General features: G+C 42.2%; 1 protein-coding gene across 1 annotated transcript in view; it reads left to right on the top strand.

The window, feature by feature from the left end:
- SLC9A9 (solute carrier family 9 member A9) overlaps nt 1–22,032 on the top strand; it is a 771,103-nt gene that overhangs the window by 476,352 nt on the left and 272,719 nt on the right. The window contains 2 exon segments of the mRNA XM_023751381.1: nt 13,770–13,883; nt 15,364–15,475. Coding sequence (XP_023607149.1) covers nt 13,770–13,883; nt 15,364–15,475 — 226 coding nt within the window.

Raw genomic sequence — 22,032 nt, 5'->3', positions numbered from 1 at the left:
ATGGAAGTATTATCATTTTACCAATCAGCACATTGTCATTTTTAGATCTAGAGTTGAGATAATCCATCAAACCACTATATTTTTCAACTCTCAACTTAGATTGGTTTGCTTTAATGAAATTTATCTGATTGGCCTCCATTTTTGAATATGAATCCACGATAAACTGTTGAGTTAATTTTCCTGCATTTAAAATAGGATTGAACGTGTCCTGGATGGAGAGATGAAATCCATAATACTGCATTTGTGTGACTCGTGTCCTTAGATTTTGTCTAGTATCATTGTCGATTACAGTGTCATCTCTGAGTCTTAATGCAATATCTGTTCCCCAGCCTTTTTCACCATGTGGAAAAAGAATAGGATATGTCATTGCATCTAATATAAGAAACAGGATATTGATTTGTTTCATTTTAATGGCGTTCAGATTATTGGGATCTGGTTTACAATGAATGAGCAAGTCCCTTTCAAAAGGAGGTTCCTCATCTTCGTTTCTGAATATGACGGCAACCTCGGTTACACAGGGAGAGTTATATCTACTCGGGTCACTGTTATGATCGTATTTAATCACCATTGTTACCTCCGTGGGAGCAATACCTTTTGCTGCTGCTTCAGATTGGGCTTCCTTTTTACCTCATGTAGCACCTTGTATGATTTTGTTAATTCATTTCTTTCATGCATGAGGTTGTTGATGTTGATCATGAGTCTTTCTGAGCAGCCCTGGTTTCCTGGCATTGCTAATCTTGTACTTGTCTCTTCGGCCATATCTAAAATATAGAGTTGAGCAAACTTCCGAGAAACACCATCCGAAGGATTTAAAGTTCCAGTATGGTGATAAACTTGTCCACGTATTCTAAAACAGTATGGCCCATATCCTGATGGCGATGCAATATTTGCACCCATGGAAGCAAAAGCAAAATAATTATTTATGGAACAAATATTTTCCATGAAATTTTTACTGTCAGAGTCTTCGTTTGTCATTAATCTTTTTAAATATTCCAGGTATTCTGGAAAATGCATATCATTTGGACAAACTTTACCTTTGCTACAACATCGAGTAAATTTTCCATCAGATGGTTTTTCATCAGAGAAATTTAGTGATAGGCAAAATTGACATCTAACAGTCATTCCACAACAACTATGTTCGATAATTGCATCCTCATTTACTCCATTTTTTCTGAGAAGGCAGTTCCTACCAGTATTGGTTGTACTTGTTGATGACTGTTCTTTAGACATATTCTGTCTTCGCTGCCACCTTCTTTCAACTTCAGAGGCACGTTGGTCTTCAGACATTTTCTGTCGATGACCCTGGCTTCTTTCGGCTGCAGAAAGAATAGTTGTAAATAGTTGCTCTTTAGACATATTCCCACCTCCCTGCTGTCAGGGTCTGAAATGCAGGTGAATGAGAGTCCTAGCTGTCAGGTCGCTGAGAGCAGGCTGACCAATGGCTCATTCTAGCTGATTCTGGCTGATTCTGTGGGGGATGGGACTCCCTCTTCCCTGCTGTCAGAGTCTGGGCCAGCACCCACGGGGACAGAGCATCCAGTCCGCCTGAGCCGGGAGACCCAGAGTCAATTCCCCACCCACTTGTGTGTGCCTCAAAATCCCACGAGATGCAGACCTGCCTATGCCCAGGCAGAGGGACGCAGCATCAAGCCGTATGGAGCCGCGGGACCCCCCGCAGAGCTGCCCCCGCAGCATGTGGGGCTGAGGGAACTCCAGGGAAGCTGCGCAGAGCAGCAGGGGGGACCTGCCCCCTGGTGGGGCTAAGGGAACAACAGTGGCAGGTGCGCGAAGCAGTTGGCCCCGGGTGGGGCCGGCCACTCCACACACCTGCCACCAGGCCCTGCCCCCAGATGGCCGTGGGAACCACTGGGCCTCCCACCCCCTACCCCTGTGGGGCTTCAGGGACTGCGGCGGCCGGCCAGCGCACCTGCTGACCCCCAGCAGGGCCGCAGTAACTGTGGCAGCAGGCGTGTGGAGCAGCCGGCCCTGCTCCCACTGTGGGTGCTGCCATCTTATGACGGCATGATGGAGTGAGGGTCAATTTGCATATTACCTCTTTATCATATAGGATTGTATAAAATAAATACAGTTGAAGCTACATACCAAAATTCATGACATGTAGGTAATCAGATGTAGTATTGCAAATATGACATAATCTTAGTAGTGACCAATGTTGTACAGAAAATGTAATTAGGGAATGGGGAAAGAGTTTAGCCATAGGTTAGTGCACTTAATGGATGATGTTAGGTAGTGTACTCTGTAAGACATCCAAGTAAGGCTAGTACTACTAGTATTCTCATCCTCATTTGACACATGAAAATTTCTAGACTCAAGGTCCTACATGCCAATCACAAACTCCTAGCAAAATTTTTACTTCCAGACTAGCAAGACTGGAATGTGGCAGTTGCTGCCTATGACTACAACTTTTCTGATAGAAATTCTGTTTCCGCAATTACAGCAGAGAAGTGTGGAGTAATCCTATTTGACTTATTTTCTATAACCCAAAGAAGTAAAAGTAGGATAAGTGGTAGAAAGTGATAAAGGACCAACTTTTAGCTCAGTATAAGGAAGGATTTTCTAACAGTTATAAATGTCCAAAAATACCATTTGCTTCCTTGTATGTAGTGAAAGTGGTGAAGTCTCTGCTCTTGAGAGTGTTCAGTTACAAGTTGGGCAGCCACTTGCTAAGAGTGTTAGAGCAGTCACGTATTGGCTATATATCTGGACTACGCATATTGCAAGGTGGCTCTACCCTTGAAATCTTGTGATCTTATGTTGTGTAGAGTCTGTGTATGGTTTAAATTCATCAAAATAGACCTAAGACCAATCTTATGTGGGGACCAATATTTCTGAACAATATCATGATAATGAGCACTCTATAAAGAAAGAGACTTGAGAATCTATTCTTAATTTAATAGTATATTAGCTTAAATGCAACCTTATACTGACTTTTACATTAGTAGTCAAAAAAACACACCCCAAAACTAAGAATCAAAAGTGGAAAACCTCCAGAAATAAGAACAGTATTATCAGTGTTTTTTGGCTAAAGTAAAGTAATTTAGCATATTCATATAAAATAACCTTTCCCTTAAGTTAGAAGTTCAAGGATTTCAAGAAAATCTGGCTACAGTATTTATGCAGTTTAATGAAGCCCAATTCCTTGTAGCTATAACTACAATTATTCCCATATTAACTTTAGTTACTTAATGATGTCTATTTGTCTTCCTAAAATGTGTTTTGTTGTGTTTTAATAGGCTGTGTTTTTGAAATTCTCATGTTTTTTAAAAGTCAAGTTTAAAAGAAGACAAATGAAATGCAGGGGTGGGAGAGGTCTGGGCAGCAGCCAGGAGTGCACAGGGCTGAAGAATCATCAAACAATGAAACATATAACAAAGCAGCAGCTCTCTGGACATGTACTTAAGACATGTCCTCTACTTCAGGACCTTTATACCCCTAAACCTCAAGAATTTGATCTTGGATTTGGAGGCCACCTCCTACAGTAGGGCAGAGACAGAACTTCCAAACTGCATGACGTTTATTTTATTTTAGGCCATATATAAATTAAAGTAAGTAAAAATCTACCATGTTCCTTATCACAGTTTAAGTCCTAAAAAATGAGTCCCATTGCCTTTATTACTATTTTATAAGTAGTAGGACTGATATCATTCCAGTGCTCTAAATTGAGAAAGATCTCAAAGGATCACGCTGATCCACATCTGTACCATCAGTCTTCAGCTTTGTCGGGTGCTGCATGCTGGGACCATGAAATTGACTGGCAATAAAGGCTTCAGATCCCTTCTCCCTCTACCCCAATGACCTGCAGGGAATGGACCAGTGGTTCCCTGGGGAGCATGAAGTTGTAGCTTAGCTTCCTGGTGAAACAAATAGGCCTCTGCTTCCCAGCTGAATATGCTCAAAAATGTCTGACTTTCCCTTTGCTCTCTTCCTTTTATTAATATTAACTAGAGGCCCGGTGCACAAAAATTTGTGCACTCGGGGGGGGGGCCATTCACAGTCCAGGACCCCTTGGGGGATGTCCACCTGTCGACTTAGGCCCACTCCCCAGGGTATCAGGCCTAAGCTTGCAGTCAGACATCCTTCTAGCAGCCAGGGAGCCCTTGGGGATGTCCGACTAAAGGCTTAGGCCCCCAAGGGATCAGGTCTAAACCATTAGTTGGACATTCTTAGTGCTGCCACGGAGATGGGAGAGGCTCCTGCCACCACCACTGCGCTGGTCAGCCATGAGCCAGCTTCTGGCTGAATGGCACTCCCCATATGAATGTGCACTGACCACCAGGGGGCAGCTCCTGCATTGAGCATCTGCCCCCTGGTGGCCAGTGCGCATCATAGCAACCGGTCATTCTGCCGTTCAGTCAATGTGCATATTAGCCTTTTATTATTATTATATAGGATTCCCTATTTCCCCCCTTTTGCCCCCTCTACCCAGCTCTTGCCCACCCCCCTTCTCTCTGGCCATCACCATACTGTTGTCTGTGTCCATGGGTTGTGCATATATTTTCTTTGGCTAATCACTTCTTTAAATTCACTTCTTTACATTTGTATTTTCAGATAAGTGCTTATAACTGCACTATTATATATTTTCTATTATATCATTTAGAATTAAGATATTTTTTAATTGAACCCTTGTAAATTTTAGCACAATTTAATAAATTATGCTAGAAGCAATTAGGAGATTTTTCATGTAATGCAGATACATTTAAATTAATTTTTTATTAATTTTTAATTTTTTAATATTTTAATTTGAAATAATCTCATACATCTAAAAAAACTATAAAATACTACAGCATATTATATGTACCCTTCACCCAATTTCTTAGGTGTTAATAATTTAAACATAACCATTATACAACTAACAGAATTTGGAATATATTTTTCTTATCTCTTTAATGCTACTTAATCCATTTACTTTGTTTTTGTTAATCTTCACCCAAGGATATTTTTCCATTGAATTTTAGAGAGAGTGAAGGGAAAGGGAGAGACACATTGATTGGTTGCCTCCTGCACATGCTTTGATAGGGACTGGGAATCAAGCCAGCAACTGAGGTACATGCCCTTGACTGGAATCAAACCTGGGACCCTTCAGTCCACGGGCTAATGCTCTATCCACTGAGCAAAACAGGCTGCAGCTTAATTCATTTACTTTTAATCTATATGTGTATTTATATTTAAAGTGGGTTTTGTTTTTGATTCACCCTCATAATCTGTCCTTTAATTGGTGCATTTATGCCACTGACTTTCAGAGTGCTTACTGATAGAGTTACTACCATATCTGGTGGCTTCTGGGTCTTCTGGGTCCCACCCTACCTTGCCTTTTTTTTCTTTCTTTTTTTCTAAGACATTTCAATTTATTTAAAAGAAGCCAATATACAGGATATAAAGGGTATGATATTTACAACAGTACAGTAAATAGGTTGGTTTCCTGGTAGGATCAGTAGTCTTTCAGTGAGTATTAACCCCCTTCCCCTTGATGCTCGACCCAGCTGGCAGACAAACAGCAACAGTGGGGTGGGATGGGACTGCAGGATAGAAAGTCTCCCTGAAGGGATTAAAAATCACGTAGATGCTAAAATGTCCACGAAGGGATCTTGGGGGTGAGGGGTGCCTCTGCCTCATTCCTCTGAGGGCGTGGCAGCAGGAATGCTGAGGGATTTGCCCCAAACTAACACACGGCCCACCCTGAGCCTGGAAATCTTTCACCCATGGAATATTCCCTTCCTGAGAGAATTAGCCCTAATCCCTCAGCCAGGGCCTGGAGGAGCAGCCTAGGCCGTGGGCACAGCAGGACTGTGGACATTTCATGGCCTTTCCACTCCCACTCCAGCTGCCTAACAACTCTGCACTGCTCCCCTCACCCACCTCCCCTGTCACCCCATCAGGACACAGTGCACAGGAGGAGACACTGGTTTTCCCATGCCCATTGGGAACTGGCTGTTTCTGTTTTCTGGAGTAAAAAGGTTCCTGTGGGTCGGGTAAGGTCTCTGCTTGGCAAGAAGTTCTGAAACAGAGCCACTGACCACACCCACCTCCTCTGGGCATGGAACAGCTCTGGCCCTCGGAGCTCATCTCTCCAGCAGAACTGAAGGGAAGACCCTGTGTACCCTTCTGTCCCACACCCTTCACATGCCCAGAACCATCAGTGTCCCACTTCCTAATTCCTATCACTGTATTTCATTAGTTTCATACTGTTTTACTAATCATGAATCTAAACAGATTGGTTCAAAAGGAGATCCTTCTATTTTTAAAGTAGCTGGGGCTTCTGGGGGCGTGCCTTGCCTTGCAGCCCTGACCCGCTGATGGGCGGTTCCTGGGCCTCAAGGAAAGACCTGCTGCTGGGGCTGCTGGGAGCGGGCCTTGCCTTGCAGCCCTGGACCCGCTGATGGGCAGTTCCCGGTCCTCAAGGCAAGACCCGCTGCTGGGAGCGGGCCTTGCCTTGCAGCCCAGACCCGCTGATGGGCGGTTCCCTGGCCTCAAGGCAAGACCCGCTGCTGGGGGCGGGCCTTTCCTTGCAGCCCCGGACCTGCTGATGGGGGATTCCCGGGCCTCAAGGCAAGACCTGCTGCTGGGGGCGGGCCTTTCCTTGCAGCCCCGGACCTGCTGATGGGGGATTCCCGGGCCTCAAGGCAAGACCTGCTGCTGGGGCTTCTGGGGAGGGCCTTGCCTTGCAGCCCAGACGGCTGATGGGCAGTTCCTGGACCGCAAGGCAAGACCGGCTGCTGAGGCTTCTGGGGGCGGGCCTTGCGGTCCGGGGCACTTAGCTAAGAAGCCCCCCAGCCCATGGTGCGTGGGCCCCCCTCCTTGCTCTTCGATCGCCTCGCCTGCCTTCGCTTGCTGCTCCTGTCTCGGGCCAGCTGGCTTCGCTCCATTGCTTGGTGCCTATGTATGCAAATTAACCGCCATCTTTGTTGGCAGTTAATTTGCATATCACCCTGATTAGCCAATGGGAAGCGTATCGGAGGTATGGTTAATTACCCTATTTGTCTTTTATTAGATTAGATAAGTAGATAATTATGATGATAACTTTAGTATATTGAAAAAGAAAATTTAATGTATATACTTTGATAGAAGTAGCCAATGTCTAATAATTTTACCTAAGGAGTAATCACTCAAATGGGGAGAGAGATTTGTACAAAGGTACTTAATGTAGCATTGTTTATAAGGAGGGAAATCTGTAAACAACCAAATATATAATTGAAAAATCAGACAGAGGCCAAAAACCAGGACTACAGGCTTTATTAGAGAAGGACCTGCCGGGCTGTCTCTCAAGGGGAGAACAGCAGCATGTGCAGGGGTGGGCACGCCTTTGGAGGGGCGGAATGGAAAGGGGTGGGGGCTTAGTGTACTCGGCGCACACTGATTGGTGGCTTACTGCATTGTCCATATAGGACAAGGGCTTAGGGTATTTGGCAGGTGTGGATTGGTGGTCCAATGTATAGTCCATATAAGGTACATGGTTAGTCACTCAGGTATTTCCAGGCTGCAGATTACATCATACTCCGCCCACCAGTTGGGGGAAGGGAGGATCTATCAATAATAATGGGTACAATGAAATAAAATTTGGTAGGAAGATACCAGGGGTTATTGTACTGGCATTAAATATTATTTAGTTGATTCAAATTTTTTTGCCATGGTAAGAGACTGATAAAAATATTGAATTAATAAAGTAAGTTATATAAAAATATCAGATTTATGTAACATTATGCAAATTGTCTATCCATCTTATGAACTATGAATTGCTGAAAAAAATGTTCCACAGAAATATAAGTGCTTTTGTTATTGCTATTTGTATTTTTCTGCACTCAAAAACCATTTTTAAAGAAAATAAGAAAAATATTAGATTAGTAAGAATGGTTGATAACTTCCTGAAAATAAAAAGAAGAGTTGCTGTTTGAGCAAGGCCAAAGGAAGAAAACATTTGGAAAACTTTCTATTCAACTTTTAATTTTTTTGTTTTAATTTAATCTAGTATTTTTAACTATGAAAGTAACTCAGCTTCATAGTAAAAAGAAATAATAATAATAATAATACAAATGTCCATAAAGTGAAGTGAAACTTATCTGTATGTCTTGAGGAGAACGTAAATCAACCAGAACTGCTGATGGGAGTGTAAACTGGTGCCATTGCTTTGGAATACTGCTGGGTACTTTATTCCAACTATTTGTATAAATTCAAACGTATTCACAGCAGCAAAAGTCATCATAGCTCCAAGCTGGACACAACCCAAATGTCTGTCAATGGTGGAATGAATAAAATAAATTGTGATATATTCATATACAGAAAAAATAAGGTACTTCTGCATACAACATTAAGAATCTCACAAACAATGCTGAGCAAAAGATAACAAATGTGAATTAGTATATATTATCTGTTTCCATTCATGTAAAACTGAAAAAACAGGGAAAGCTAACATGTCTGTATATAGTTGCATTGAGTGTGAAGGTATAACTGGGAAGGGGAACAAGAGTTATTCCTGGGTGCTAGTAATATTCTCTTTTTTTAAAAATTAAATCTTTATTGTTCAGATTATTACAGTTGTTCCTCTTTTTTCCCCCAGTAGCTCCCCTCCACCCGGTTACCCTCCTACCCTCCACCCTCACCCCCCCACCAATGTCCTCATTCATAGGTGCACGATTTTTGTCCAGTCTCTTCCCGCATCCCCCACACCCCTTTCCCCCCCCAAGAATAGTCAGTCCACTCCCTTTCTATGCTCCTGATTCTATTATAATCACCAGTTTATTCTGATCATCAGATTATTTATTCACTTGATTTTTAGATTCACTTGTTGATAGATGTATATTTGTTGTTCATAATTTGTATCTTTACCTTTTTCTTCTTCTTCCTCTTCTTAAAAGATACCTTTCAGCATTTCATATAATACTGGTTCAGTGGTGATGAACCCCTTTAGCTTTTCCTTATCTGTGAAGCCCTTTATCTGACCTTCAATTCTGAATGATAGCTTTGCTGGATAAAGTATTCTTGGTTGTAGGTTCTTGGTATTCATCACTTTGAGTATTTCTTGCCACTCCCTTCTGGCCTGCATAGTTTCTGTTGAGAAATCAGCTGACAGTCGTATGGGTACTCCCTTGTAGGTAACTGACTTTTTTTCTCTTGCTGCTTTTAAGATTCTCTCTTTGTCTTTTGCTCTTGGCATTTTAATTATGATGTGTCTTGGTGTGGTCCTCTTTGGATTCCTTTTGTTTGGGGTTCTCTGCACTTCCTGGACTTGTAAGTCTATTTCTTTCACCAGGTGGGGGAAGTTTTCTGTCATTATTTCTTCAAATAGGTTTTCAATATCTTGCTCTCTCTCTTCTTCTGGCACCCCCATAATTCGGATGTTGGTATGCTTGAAGCTGTCCCAGAGGCTCCTTACACTATTTTCGTATTCTTTTTTCATTTTGCTTTTCCGGTTGGGTGTTTTTTTGCTTCTTCGTATTTCAAATCTTTGACTTGATTCTTGCGATCCTCTTGTCTGCTGTTGGGAATCTGTATAATATTCTTTATTTCAGTCAGTGTATGCTTAATTTCTAGTTGGTCCTTTATCATAACCTCGAGGGTCTCACTAGATTTCTTGAGGGTCTCATTAAGTTTATCGGCGGTTTCTAGAAAATTCTTGAAAAACCTTAGAAGTGTGATTTTGAACTCTATATCCAGTAGTTTGCTTTCCTCCATTTCTGTCATTTGTGTTCTGTTTCTTTGTCTCGGCATTTTTTATGCTTCACTGTGTCGATAGAGTGGCTTTGTGTGCTAAGTGTCCTATAAGGCCCAGTGGCTCAGCCTCCCCAATTACCTGAGGTAGACACTCTTGGTGCACCCCCTTGTGGGCTTTGTGCACAGTCTTGTTGTAGTTAAACCTTGATTATTGTAGGTAACACTGGGAGGAATTGACCTCCAGGCCAATTGGTTGTGAGAATCAGCTATGTCTATGGTGGGAGAACTTCTGTGCTGAAGACACCCTTATGGGGCAAGACTTGCTTCAGTGGGGCATTGGTGCTCACTGAGTCTGCCTCCTGAGTGTGTCCCTTATGGATCTGAGGAGTTGTAATTGGATGGTCCCACTCTGACCACTGGGTACACTGGCTCTTGGATCTAAGGAGGTGCTAATTTAGCCTCTGCCTGAGGCTCCCCAGCAGAAGCCAGCTGTAAAGCAATGCAAGTTGCAGTGGGGCCTTGGGCCAGCTGCAGTTTGTTAAGTAATTTTCATATTACAAAGGGCCAGGCCTTTCATATGTAAAAGCCTCCATGCATGGCTTGGGTGGGGCGGGGTCCCAGGGGATCAACAGGGCGGGCGGAGCGAGCAGTATGGCTGCTCTCAGTCCTGCCCTCAGAGGCCCTGGCAATTGCTGCGAGCTCCTCTGAGAGAAAGCTGCCCTCGAGTTCCCACCGATGCCAGACAGTCCTGTTTCTCCCGTATGAGTCTGGGTCCCCAGAGACTCGCCCAGAACTGGAGCTCAGAGCTTGAGACTCCCTCCCAATTGAAAAAGATAATCGTGTCCTCAGCCACCAGCCCTCTCCGCATGCACCTCCGCACCTTTGTATTTTACTTCCGCACCGCACCTCCTCTGAGTCTAGGTATGCTTTTCTCTTTCCTTCTAGTTGTAGAATTTCCACTCAGCCAGCCTTCCTGTGGTTCTGGATGATGTCCGTTTTGTCTTTTAGTTGTATTTTGGAAGTGGTTGTTCGAGGCAGCAATCTCCGGTGTTTACCTATGCCGCCATCTTGGTTTCTCCCCTAATATTCTCTTTTTAAATCGTAAACTATAAATATATGACAAACTTTTTCCCAAGTGACCTTACCAGGTAGCTCAATTGATTAGAGAAGCATTCTGATACTCAAAGGTTGTGGATTCAAACCCTGATGTTTCTCTCTCTTTATCTCTCCCTCTCAATCAATAAATAAATTAAAAAAAAACTTTTCTGAGTGATTAAGCATCAATAAAAATATTTTTTAAATGTGCAAAAATAACCAGGAAAATTCTGAAGAAGATAGAGTATGGGAACAGTTTATATCTATGAAATGTTACAATGTATTATGGATCTACAGTCATTAAAAAGAATATGGTATTAGTACAGTAATAGATAATAGTCAAAACAAAGACCAGGTCCAGAAGTGGACCTAAATGGAAAAATCAAAGTTTTATACAATGTGTATGTGAACAGTTACTTGTAATTTTGGTCAGTGTTAGATTTCAATAAATTAACTAAATCAAGTAAAATCCTGAGTTATACAAAGGAATAAAATCTCTAAAACAAATATTTAATATCATGGGTTCCTAGCTAAAATGTATAGGACAAATTCCCATCACATCTAAACAATCAACAGAAAAAACCCCAAAACCTGATTTTCCTCATATGCTTATTTGCCCCATTAACATGAGAAATTGATTAAAATTGGGTGTCGGTAGTGGGCAGGGATAACAGACTTTGTTACTAACTGGAAAAAGTCAAAAAGTTGACCACCATGCTTTTCTTTATCATCTCTGCTAAGTCAGAGAGCTGTTTCATTTTGCTTTGTTAAACTGGTGCCAGACTATAAAGGAGTTTGTAGCATTTTAAGTGATAGAAACCCCACCTCAAATAAAAAGTGATTTCTTTGTATCTTTTAAAAATCCAAGGGTAGATTTTGTTTTGGGAGAGGTTGAATACAGTTGAAGATTAAGTAGTGTCATCAGGTGGCTGTTTCCTGAATTCACAATATGGCTAGCAGCAGCTCCCTGGCCTGCATCCTACTGAATTCCCACACAGTGAAAAGGTAGGGTCTATGTCCCAGCAATCTCTGTGAAGGCCTTAGGACTCTAAATGGATCACACCCATTTAGAAGCAAACATGTTGGCTGGAGAAATGCTTTGATTGAAGTAGTTTAGTTCCACATCACATATTCCATATCTGAGCTATTCAGGCATCAATCTAGAGTGGGGGAGAAGATGAACCCCAAAGGGAAATCAGAGTGCAATCACCAAGAAGAGGTTCAGTGGACCCATCTAGAGTAAAATACACAGGGGAAGAGGCCCTATGAATTTAACCTTGACATGTTTATTAATGTTAAAGCTAGGTAGCTGTAATGAACTGAATGCATGTGCCCAATCCCCACCAATTCAGATGTTGATGCCCTCATCTCCAATGTGATGGTACTTGGAGGTGGGGCTTTGGAGAAGTGATTAGGTCATGAGAACCCTCATGAATTAGATTAATGCCCTTGAGAGAAGAGCCTTGAGAGAGGGGAGCTCTCCCTGCCAAACAAGGACACAGCAAGCAGCTGCTGTTTGCACACCAGGAAGAGGGCCCTCACTAGAATCAAATCATCCAGCACCTTGATCTTGGATTTCCCAACCTCCAGAGCTGTGAAAAGTAAGTTTGTGTTGGTTAAGCCACTTGTCTATATTATTTTGTTATGGCAACCCAAGCCAATTAAAACAGCCAAATCTCACTTTTTGAAAAAGTAAAGATTTAATGAGGTAGAAGTGTCCCCCATCCCCATATTTCCACCACATTTTCCAGTTTCCTGTGGTTATCTGGATGGCAATGTTTGCTGAGATGAGCTGTCCTGGGATGTGAAACGCGCCTGGGGTAACGGATAATGATCACTGCCACTGCAGGGAGACCATCTTGCACCAGAGGAGCTGCATCTTTTTAATCCACTCTTTCTATTACTGGTTTAAATAATGTTTCTGACAAGATTCTGTGTGTGTTTTTTGTTTGTTTATTTGTTTTGTTTTTCATCAGTAAACAGGTATTGGGCATTATTTGTAGGGCTGTTAACACATTACATGAAAAAAATGAGCTATTTAAAAGCCAAGAGAAATACTTTCAGAAACATTTAGGTCTAAAATGAAGTTTTAGGAACTTCCAAATGAAAAGTCTGCAATACAAACTAAAGTCTCTTCCAAATTGGCCTTTGTTGTAGCCCTGGACACATTATTCCCTTTTTACTTCTAATCTGGAGCATAGATAATATTTTTCATGTTCAACTTAAGTTGTTTAGTTAATGGTCTAAGAATAATTTTGGGGAGCTTTCATCAGCATGGGTGTTAGTACCCCATTCCTCTGACTGAATGTGATATGCCTATTGTGTTCTTGCTGTATAAACTGATCCCTGGGATTAATCATCTTCTTTTTACCAGCTAGAAATTGTAGATGTTTAATGGATAGAACTATGTCAATCAATTTAATGAGTCTCATTTAAAACATACTGATCATTATAATATTGAAGTATTATCAACATTCATCCTTATTCCTACTTTCTAAGTTTTCCAAGTTCGTCCTTCCTGCCTGCCTGAGGAGAATAAAGTAGCTGAAGCTTTTTTCAAGTTCTGGGAATTCAAGTGCACCTACTGGGTGATCTGCAGAAAAATTCTAAACTATCTTTGCATTGTTTACTACAGTACACCTTAAGCAAATCACATAGTTTCCATTTCTGTGATGGAATATTCTGTCATCCCAGTAGGAAGTGTGCCATGGAGGATACACACTGGTTAAGTTGGCCCAGGGGAATCTCGGGCAGCTTTGCAGCTGGATAGGAAGGTGGGATGTGGACAGGGTTGCAGCACTTGTCACGGTGTAGAGAACCACAGGAGAGTCAGCTCACCTGACAACACAGGCAGCGTCCCTGTGGCCCTCCAGAAGATAAGCACAAGACAAAGGGACAGCCTTCCTAGATAAGGAGAGCCATCCAGTCACCAAACACATTATACAGGTGATTAAGTGAATTAAAACCTGAGTCATCATTACTGATTTTGGTTTCTGCTTTGTTTTCAGTTGTTTGAATTTATGAACTTCTTGGCTGAGAATGTCATCTTCTGCTACATGGGTCTGGCATTGTTCACATTCCAGAATCATATCTTTAATGCCCTTTTTATACTTGGAACCTTTGTATCCTTTGAAATACAGAATAGGGGCTGACGAAAGAGAACAAACTACTTACTTTTACCGATTATTCTGTTAAATTGTTAAAGTAATTTCCTCAGGCTTACTATAGGGCTCAAATTTAAGGTATATATGTAATTTCTAGTTAAATGCTTATGGTTAAACATAAGAACTTTGGGAAATACTGGGAGGGGGGAACTAAAGGAGAGTGACTTTTTTGAATATTCAAAATATGTTTAAAATTATGAATCATTTATATTAAAATTTCAACCCATTCTTTACAGAGAAATATATTTAACCTGAATTAGTATGATCAGAAGATTATTAAGCGTTAGAAATATTTTCATTACAGGATGGTAAAATCTTTTTAGTAAGGACTTTGAAATAGGATATGCAAAGTAAAGAGCAAATGAAATTAGCATGATGGATATGCTTCAATATCTTAATAATTGGGCACATGTAAGGTTATTTTATTAAGAAAACCTTTCCTATAAACAAAATAATAGAAAAAAATCTAAACCTCACTTTTAATGCAGAGGACTTTTGTAGTGCTAGGCCTGGTGTGTAGGCACTCCCAATGGGAATGGGTATCTGAACAAAAGGATACTGAGGCACTGGGATGTCCCCAAGGACAGTCAGTGGCTGTCATCATTCTTTCCACTGGGAAAATGGACATACCCCCTCAGATTCCAGGAGATGATCTTACAGCCAGGAGAGTCGACTCCTTTTTCAAAGCCCTGTTCTAACCAAGCACCTGCCTCCTGTTCTCTCTTCACAGAGCACTCAGCTCAACCCTCAGATTTCATCCAAAATCTGGTCTTAGAAGGAAGCTCCTCTTCCCAACAACTCCATCTCATTTGAGGGTAAACTAGACTAGGTAGACTATCAGGGGAGTGGTCCAAGATGACAAAGGGGAGAAATGACTACCACCAATATTTTCATAGATTTTAATGTGTACAGTTTGGATTTAGTAAAATGCTTCTTAAAGCATTAGTTGTATCATATGTTTATATAGGCAATTTCTCTCAAAATTAAATCCACTAAAAGAAAAAAAAAGAGTGAAGCTTGCTAGATACAGGGCCTATAATTGATGAACAGTGAGATGGTAATCAGGAGCCAAAGCACATGTATCCTTTCTGAAGCACTGCTCAGGAAGCATGCCACAACCCTGCACACTTGCTGCCTTCCTTTGCAGCAGAATTGAACATAAAGTCAGTTTCCAGCAACAATAAATATGATGAGAAAATTTACAGAGATTGAAATTGGGTTGGCTATTGTAAATCAAATGTATTCAAATATAAATATATATTATTTCTAAAAAGGAATTGGCATTGAAAGATGAATTTTGGAAGGAAGTTGGACATACATGTGTTGACATATTTATCCCTGTTTTCTGGGTCATAGTATAGAGAAACTGAAGGAAATGATATTTAAAGCTCAAGGACTAGTGCCCTTACTAAGTAATGCTTTCCTCAATGTTTCCCAGCTAGCAATTCTTGTTGCCAGAGCCTGCAACATATATCCCCTCTCCTTCCTCCTGAATCTGGGCCGGAAGCAGAAGGTCCCCTGGAACTTCCAGCATATGATGATGTTTTCAGGTATGTGAACTACATGCGGCGTCAGCGCTACTGTTCTCTCCCATGTCACTATGTGGAAAACCACAGGGACACGTAGTGACATTCTGGGGAAGCATAACTCCGACTTACCCCAGCATACCCAGCATCATGCTGACACTCCATAAATTATGAGCAACAGTAGGGTTTTTCTTTCCAGAAAACAAATGAAATTAAAGGAAATCTTGTTGGAATGGCCTCAGGGTACATACAGTATCTGCCAGAAACTGGCCTAGAATAGGTATTTTCATATTGGGGAATTGTCATGATCATTTCAGAAATTGCATACTTGAAGGTAAGTATTCTGTAAATTATACTATCCTTGTCCAATGTTAAATCTCCTTCTCCTTAGAATCCCTGTTCCTTCCTTATGCTGAGCTCCAGGAACGTCTCATGGTTAATACAAAAGCAAATCATATCTAAGTTATTAGTTGAGAAAAACCATGCCCCTTTATTAGTTGAAAAAACAAGTACTAATTGGCACCAAGTGCCAAGAGCAATTCCAGGGACTGTATGTGAGTCTGTCAAGATCTGTGCTCTCAAGAAGCTTATGTGCTACTTGCTTAAACCAAACCTGGAGGCTCCCTTTTCCAAAAGAAAATAGACCAAATGAATTTGATGACCCTGAACTACTCTGGGGATTGTGGTTTCTTTCTGTTCAATCAGTTTTCCTACCATTAGTCTTTCCTGTTTGGAGACCTTTCCCTTTACATGCTTTCTAGGTGTGTATACACTTACATTTCACTCACGGTTTATTGGATGATATAAGAGAGTAAAACAGTGACAACAAAACACTTCTTCAGAATAGACCAAACAAAACAATTTCCAGGTATACAGGAAGATATGGAAAATATTTCAGAAGCTATCATTTATTGAATATCTACTATTTGCTACTCACTATAGATCAATCCTACGAGGTAGATATTAACTTTATTTTCTTCAAAATAGAAGCTGAAATTCAGGACCTCAAAGACCTTAAGTAACTGGGCCAAGGACAAAAGCATTCTTGAGCTCAAGTCTATGAGACTCCACTTTAAACCCACCATAGTGTTCCAAAATCTACATTTTTAAATGTACTAGAAATAAAGGACTTGTTTCACCTTCAGTTTCATTCTATCCTGTTCTGCACAGTAAAGGGTGGCAACTCCCAGGCTGAGAAGAAGTTGTTTAATTAAGGGCAGGCAAATGGAGGTTCAGAGTTTAAAACCTCCCTCTGCAGGCCTCTGACAGAGCTTTCTGCATCCCCAGATATGTGAGAGTGGAGAGAGAGTCACAAAGAGGGTGAGCTGGACTGACAGGCCACCTTTGAGTTAGAACAATAAGAAACTGGTCATGAGTTGACATTTTAAGGGAAAGCAAAAGGCAAATGTGGTCACTTGTGCATAAGTGATGGGCTTCATTTTTGCAAAGTATTTCTAGGAGTAGGAAAGCACTCTCTCTTCTTTCCCATCATAGCATCAGTAGATGTACTCTGGAGAACACTGGTTTGTTTTTAAAACTTGGATATTACATTTAAACAATGCTTTATTTTACAAATGCTTTGAAGAAGGTGTAGGGTTTTAGATAGCTATATTGGCATATGAAGTATCTACCCAAATGGCCACCTGGCTTGATGGTTTCTCCAGGGTTTGGCAACTACATTTGCTGAGCTATAAAACTCAAGCTGCACTAAAACTGAGGGCCAAGAATATGGTGTGCAGGACTGGGAGAATGAAGAAGCCTGAATATTGTGGTATCTTTATGATATTCTAAAGTAGAAAGTCAGCAAACTATGGCCTTTGAACCATATCTAGCCCATGCCAATTTTGTAAGTAAAGCTGGAACACAGCTAGATCCTTTAAAAGAAAACAAAAACATATTGTCTATGACTGCTTTTGCACTACAAGGTCAGTGTTGAGCTATTGCAACAGAAACCATATGGTCCACAAAACCTAAAATATTTACTATCTAGCCCTGTTCTAAAGCATCTTCACCCTCTAATGGGGTAGTCATTGTTGGTTTAATTCAGGGAATGCCAATCAGCTACTTCTGTCTTTAAAAATACCATCATACAAATATTTCAAGACATCTACATACATATAACTATAATGCCCAGAGAAAGACACCCGTTGTCTTCCTCATTGACTATCCATGTCATCTGCGGATCATCCAGTCACTTACTGTTAGCAGTTTAGCAGTTTAACCTCAAGGGTCAGTGTCATCATGGGCCAAAATGAGCTTCTATTTACAAATTTGACTGCATTTTTTGTTTTGAACACTTTTCACACTGAAATGAATCTGAACAACAAAGAGATTGGGTTACTTCATATTGTTATTACATGTTCATATTGATATTCCCTCATATGTTGAAAAGCACACTAAAATTTGTCTTTTTAGCTTTAAAATGAAAAGATTGCAATGTTATTTGGAATCACAGATGCTCAGCTTGAAACTCACTCTAGACTTTTCTAAGACCTCTCCTGAGCAATGTTTTGAGACCCATAGGTAGGACAAAGTAGGCTAGGCATATTGGTCTCTTTCCCAGAAAGAGAGAGAGGAGATTGGGCATCTTGCTGACAATCTCAAGACAAACTAGAGATGAAATTGAGACTTACACTCAAGCTTCTTCATTTTGAACTAGAAGGAGGCACAGAAGCACCTGGGCAGGTTGAAGGAGCCTGGCATATTTCAGAGAATATGCCCCTCTGATGTGTCCATTTCTGCGGCACTTTGAAAAGATACTGAAACCCTGATGTATCCTATCATATAAACTAGGAAGAGTTTTAGCAAGGACAGTGTGACCACAGTGCACAAAAGTAGTATAAAATCTTATCCATGAGTTCACACAGCACCAGGTCACCAGGCTTTGCTCCTAAATTTGTTTGTTGCCTATTTGGTTCTCCCCAGAATATGTTGGCATTCAAATAGATGCCAGCAGCAACAGATTAAGAGAAAGGCATGGAAGAAAAACTGTAAATTAAGAAAAGTTTTCTCTTTCTTTCTTATTTTTTATTGTTGACACTATTACATATGCCCCCCCATTTCTCCTCTTTGCCTCCATCCACCCAGCAAGAAAAGTTTTCCATTAGCATTTAAATTTCCTTTCAATGGTGAAAGATTGCCATTATTATCCAAGTTTGGGGACATCAGTGTTCTACAGAAGGATAGCTTCAGAACCACCATCAGTGTATAGGAGACTATCTTTCTCAGTGTGTTTCTGGTGAGCTATCAGGCAATGATCACAGTCATCTTGAGACTTTGACTCATAAGTGGCTTTCCCCAGCTCATGCATCAATTCAACAGGAAGAAAACATGCATGGAATTCGTGAAGGTGAAGAGCCAGTATCACTGCTGCTGCAGTGCCTGGGAACAGGACTCCATGTTTGTGACTTCCCAAGCTAATGGAAGTCCATTAGGCCATCAGGACTGTGTCACAGCAATCACCAGCCACCAGTAAAAGGACACTTCCATGTGCTCTCTTAATCCTTGATGCCCAAAAGTGTGGTCCTCAGAACAGCAGCTTTGCCATTATGTGGGAGCTCCTACTTGTGCATGTAAGCATGTGAGAAGGACATCCCAGAATATAATGGCAGTTCTTAATCTCTGTTCTGAGCTGTCTCTTCAGCTTATTCCTCCCACCTCTTTCTGTTTTCCTTAGACACTCCTGGATTCCAATCTTGCTTCTTACTCTTTCATTTGCCATACGATCAGCACAGAACTATTTAGCCAATCACTGCATTTCTTCCTGTTCCTTGAGCATGCTGAATTCTTACACTATTCGCCCAGATTCTCCTGCTGCCCAGAATCCTTTCCATACCTCCTGTCTTCACTTTTTTAATCTTTAGATTTGGCTTAGACATCACTTCCTGTAGGAAGCCTTGGTAAGTCTTCAAGTGTGGGTGTGTCCCACTCATCTGTTTTTATAGGCCCATTATTTCTCCTCTCCTAGGACCCATCACATTCCACTGTGATTTTTGGTTTACCTGCCCGTGTGCCCCTTTAGACTGGGAGCTTCATGAGGCCGGTGCTTATTTGTTTGGTTCCCTCTTTACCTCAGCACCCAGCACACTATAATTTAAAAAAACACACAAAAGGTTTTATTTGTTGATCTTTGTCTTAAAATTATTGTCGCTTAGCTCTCACCTGTGGAACCAGGCAAGCCTGGTCTGAGAGCTTCCAATTCTGGAACTGAAGCTTGCTGGACTGATGGAACAGGACTAGCCTTCCACAAATAACTGGTGGACAAATAGGCAAATGAGTGAACAAACTACAACATTGTCTATCCGACTGAAATTACACATTTCATTAAAATGTTGCTTAAGCAACAATAATTTTAAGAACTGAGATCAACAAATAAAACCTTGTTTTTTAAATGGAAGAAAATGTTTTTCCTATACTCACTTCCCTGAGTGCTGACAATAGTAAACATTGTTAACACTTCCTCAAACATTGCATTAGGATCTGAGGATACTTTTTAAAGCTTTGCTTGCTTTGTATTGCGGGGATGTGTTTGTTTTCCAGTTAAGAACCTGAGGTCTCATTTAAAACTCAGGAACTTTAACAGTAGGTGATTTGAATCAGAATCAGACTAAATCTAACTTCAAATTAGGAAAAAGATTTTCTTTAATGTACATACAAGAGTTATCTGAGATTCTGAGCCATCAAGCAACAGGACTTTTTCTTTACTCTCCTCTCTTCCCTTGTTCCATACTTCCAGAGAGAGACAGCCTGGAAGACACCAATATTTCTGTCAGCATTCCTTGCCAGGCCTGCCTCTGCAGACACTCACCCAGAGTCCAGTGACTGTCATTTCTTCTGTGCTATGTAAACTTACTGTCACAGGAGTACATGCTCTCAGTCCAGGGCGGATGTTAACATGGGGGTGGAAAAATGCCTCTCCTCCAGAGGCAGCTTCAGATATCACCAGGCTCCTTCCGTTTTGTAGCATTATCATTCCCTAAGCCAAGGGTCCTAAAGTGGTCCCTGAACTAGGAGTGTCACCAGCGATGTTGGCTCTTGGTTCTTGATTTCAGCAAAGAAAGAATTCAGAGCCAAGAACTCTAGCGCAAGGGGAAGTTTATTTAGCATGCAAAGTAAAAGTACACTTAAAGTGAAGACTGGAGCAGAATGCTCAGAGAGCTGCCTTGGTCCTTTAGAAAGAAAGTCACAGAGGCAGAAGAAGTGAGCCAGCTGGGCTGCATGAACTCTGGAATCAGGTTACAGAAGCAAAAGAAGGGGCTTGAAGGGGGTTAGTCCAGGATGAGCTGCTGTAACCCAATGCTCCCCTAGTCGCAAGTCTTATGGGGACCCTAACAGAAAGAAAACAAAGATACAAGCCTAAAGAATGAAGGCATGGGCAGGCTCTGGAGAGAGAGCATGTACTGGGTCCTTTGTCTTAAGAGGTTTTTTGTTTTGCTTTTCAAGAAAAACAATCCTATCTAATAAAAGAGAAACATGGTAATTAGCCGTACCTCCGCTATCTTTCCCATTGGCTAATCAGGGTGATATGCAAATTAACTGCCAGCCAAGATGGCGGCCGGCAGCCAGGCAGCTTGAAGCGAACATGAGGCTTGCTTGCTTCAGTGACGGAGGACTCCAACATTCCCCGCCGGCCACTGCCGGCCTCTGAGCTTGCAGTTTGAAACATTGTTACAAATATAGAAGTTAAACAAAACCCCAGAAACCTGCTTTCAGCCAGCCGGGATCTCAGAGCTGGAGTTGAAACAGTGTTTTGATTATAGAACCAAAACAAACCAGATACCTGCTTTCAGCAGCCAAAGCCTAAGAGCTGGAGCCAAGCCTCAGAGCTAAAGCTGGCCCAGAATAAAAAAAAGAAAAAGAAAAAAAGGAGCGGTTGGGAGGTTCAGTCACCTGCCAGGCTGAAAACAGCCCTCAGCCCCTCACCCAGACTGGCCAGGCACCCCTGTGGGGACCCCCACCCTGAAGGGGGTGTGACCAGCTGCAAACAGCCATCAGACCCTCACCCAGGCTGTCCAGGCACCCAAGCGGGACCCCCACCCTGATCCAGGACACCCTTCAGGGCAAACCAGCCCGGCCCCCACCCATACACCAGGCCTTCTATCCTATATAGTGAAAGGTAAATATGCCTCTCAGCACCAGGATCAGCAGAAGCAGCGAGCTTCCCGGCACGGGGATCAGCGTGACAGGAAGGCAGCGCCCAAAACCCCCTGATCGGCCTGCGGCTCTGTGTGTGACAGGGGGGCGGGGCCACAACCTCCCTATCTGCCCTGCTCTGTTCGTGACAGGGGAAGGCGCCCCAACCCCTGATCCACCCTGCTCTGTGCCTGATAGGGGGGAGCTCCCCAACCCCTGATCGCCCTGAGGCTCTGTGTTTGACAGGGTGCGGCACCCCAACCCCCTTATCGCCCTGCTCTGTGTGTGACAGGGTGCGGCGCCCCCCCGCCCCCATGGGCCCTGCTCTGTGTGTGACGGGGTAGAGCCATAACCTCCCCATCGGCCCTGCCCTGAGTGTGACAGTGGCGGCGCCCCAACCCCCTGATCGCCCTGCTCTGTGGGTGATAGAGGGCGGCGCCCCAACCGCC

The sequence above is a fragment of the Myotis lucifugus genome, unplaced genomic scaffold (genome assembly GCF_000147115.1).
Source record: "Myotis lucifugus unplaced genomic scaffold, Myoluc2.0 scaffold_21, whole genome shotgun sequence".
NCBI lineage: Eukaryota > Metazoa > Chordata > Mammalia > Chiroptera > Vespertilionidae > Myotis > Myotis lucifugus.
This window is presented reverse-complemented; position numbering and strand designations above follow the sequence as displayed.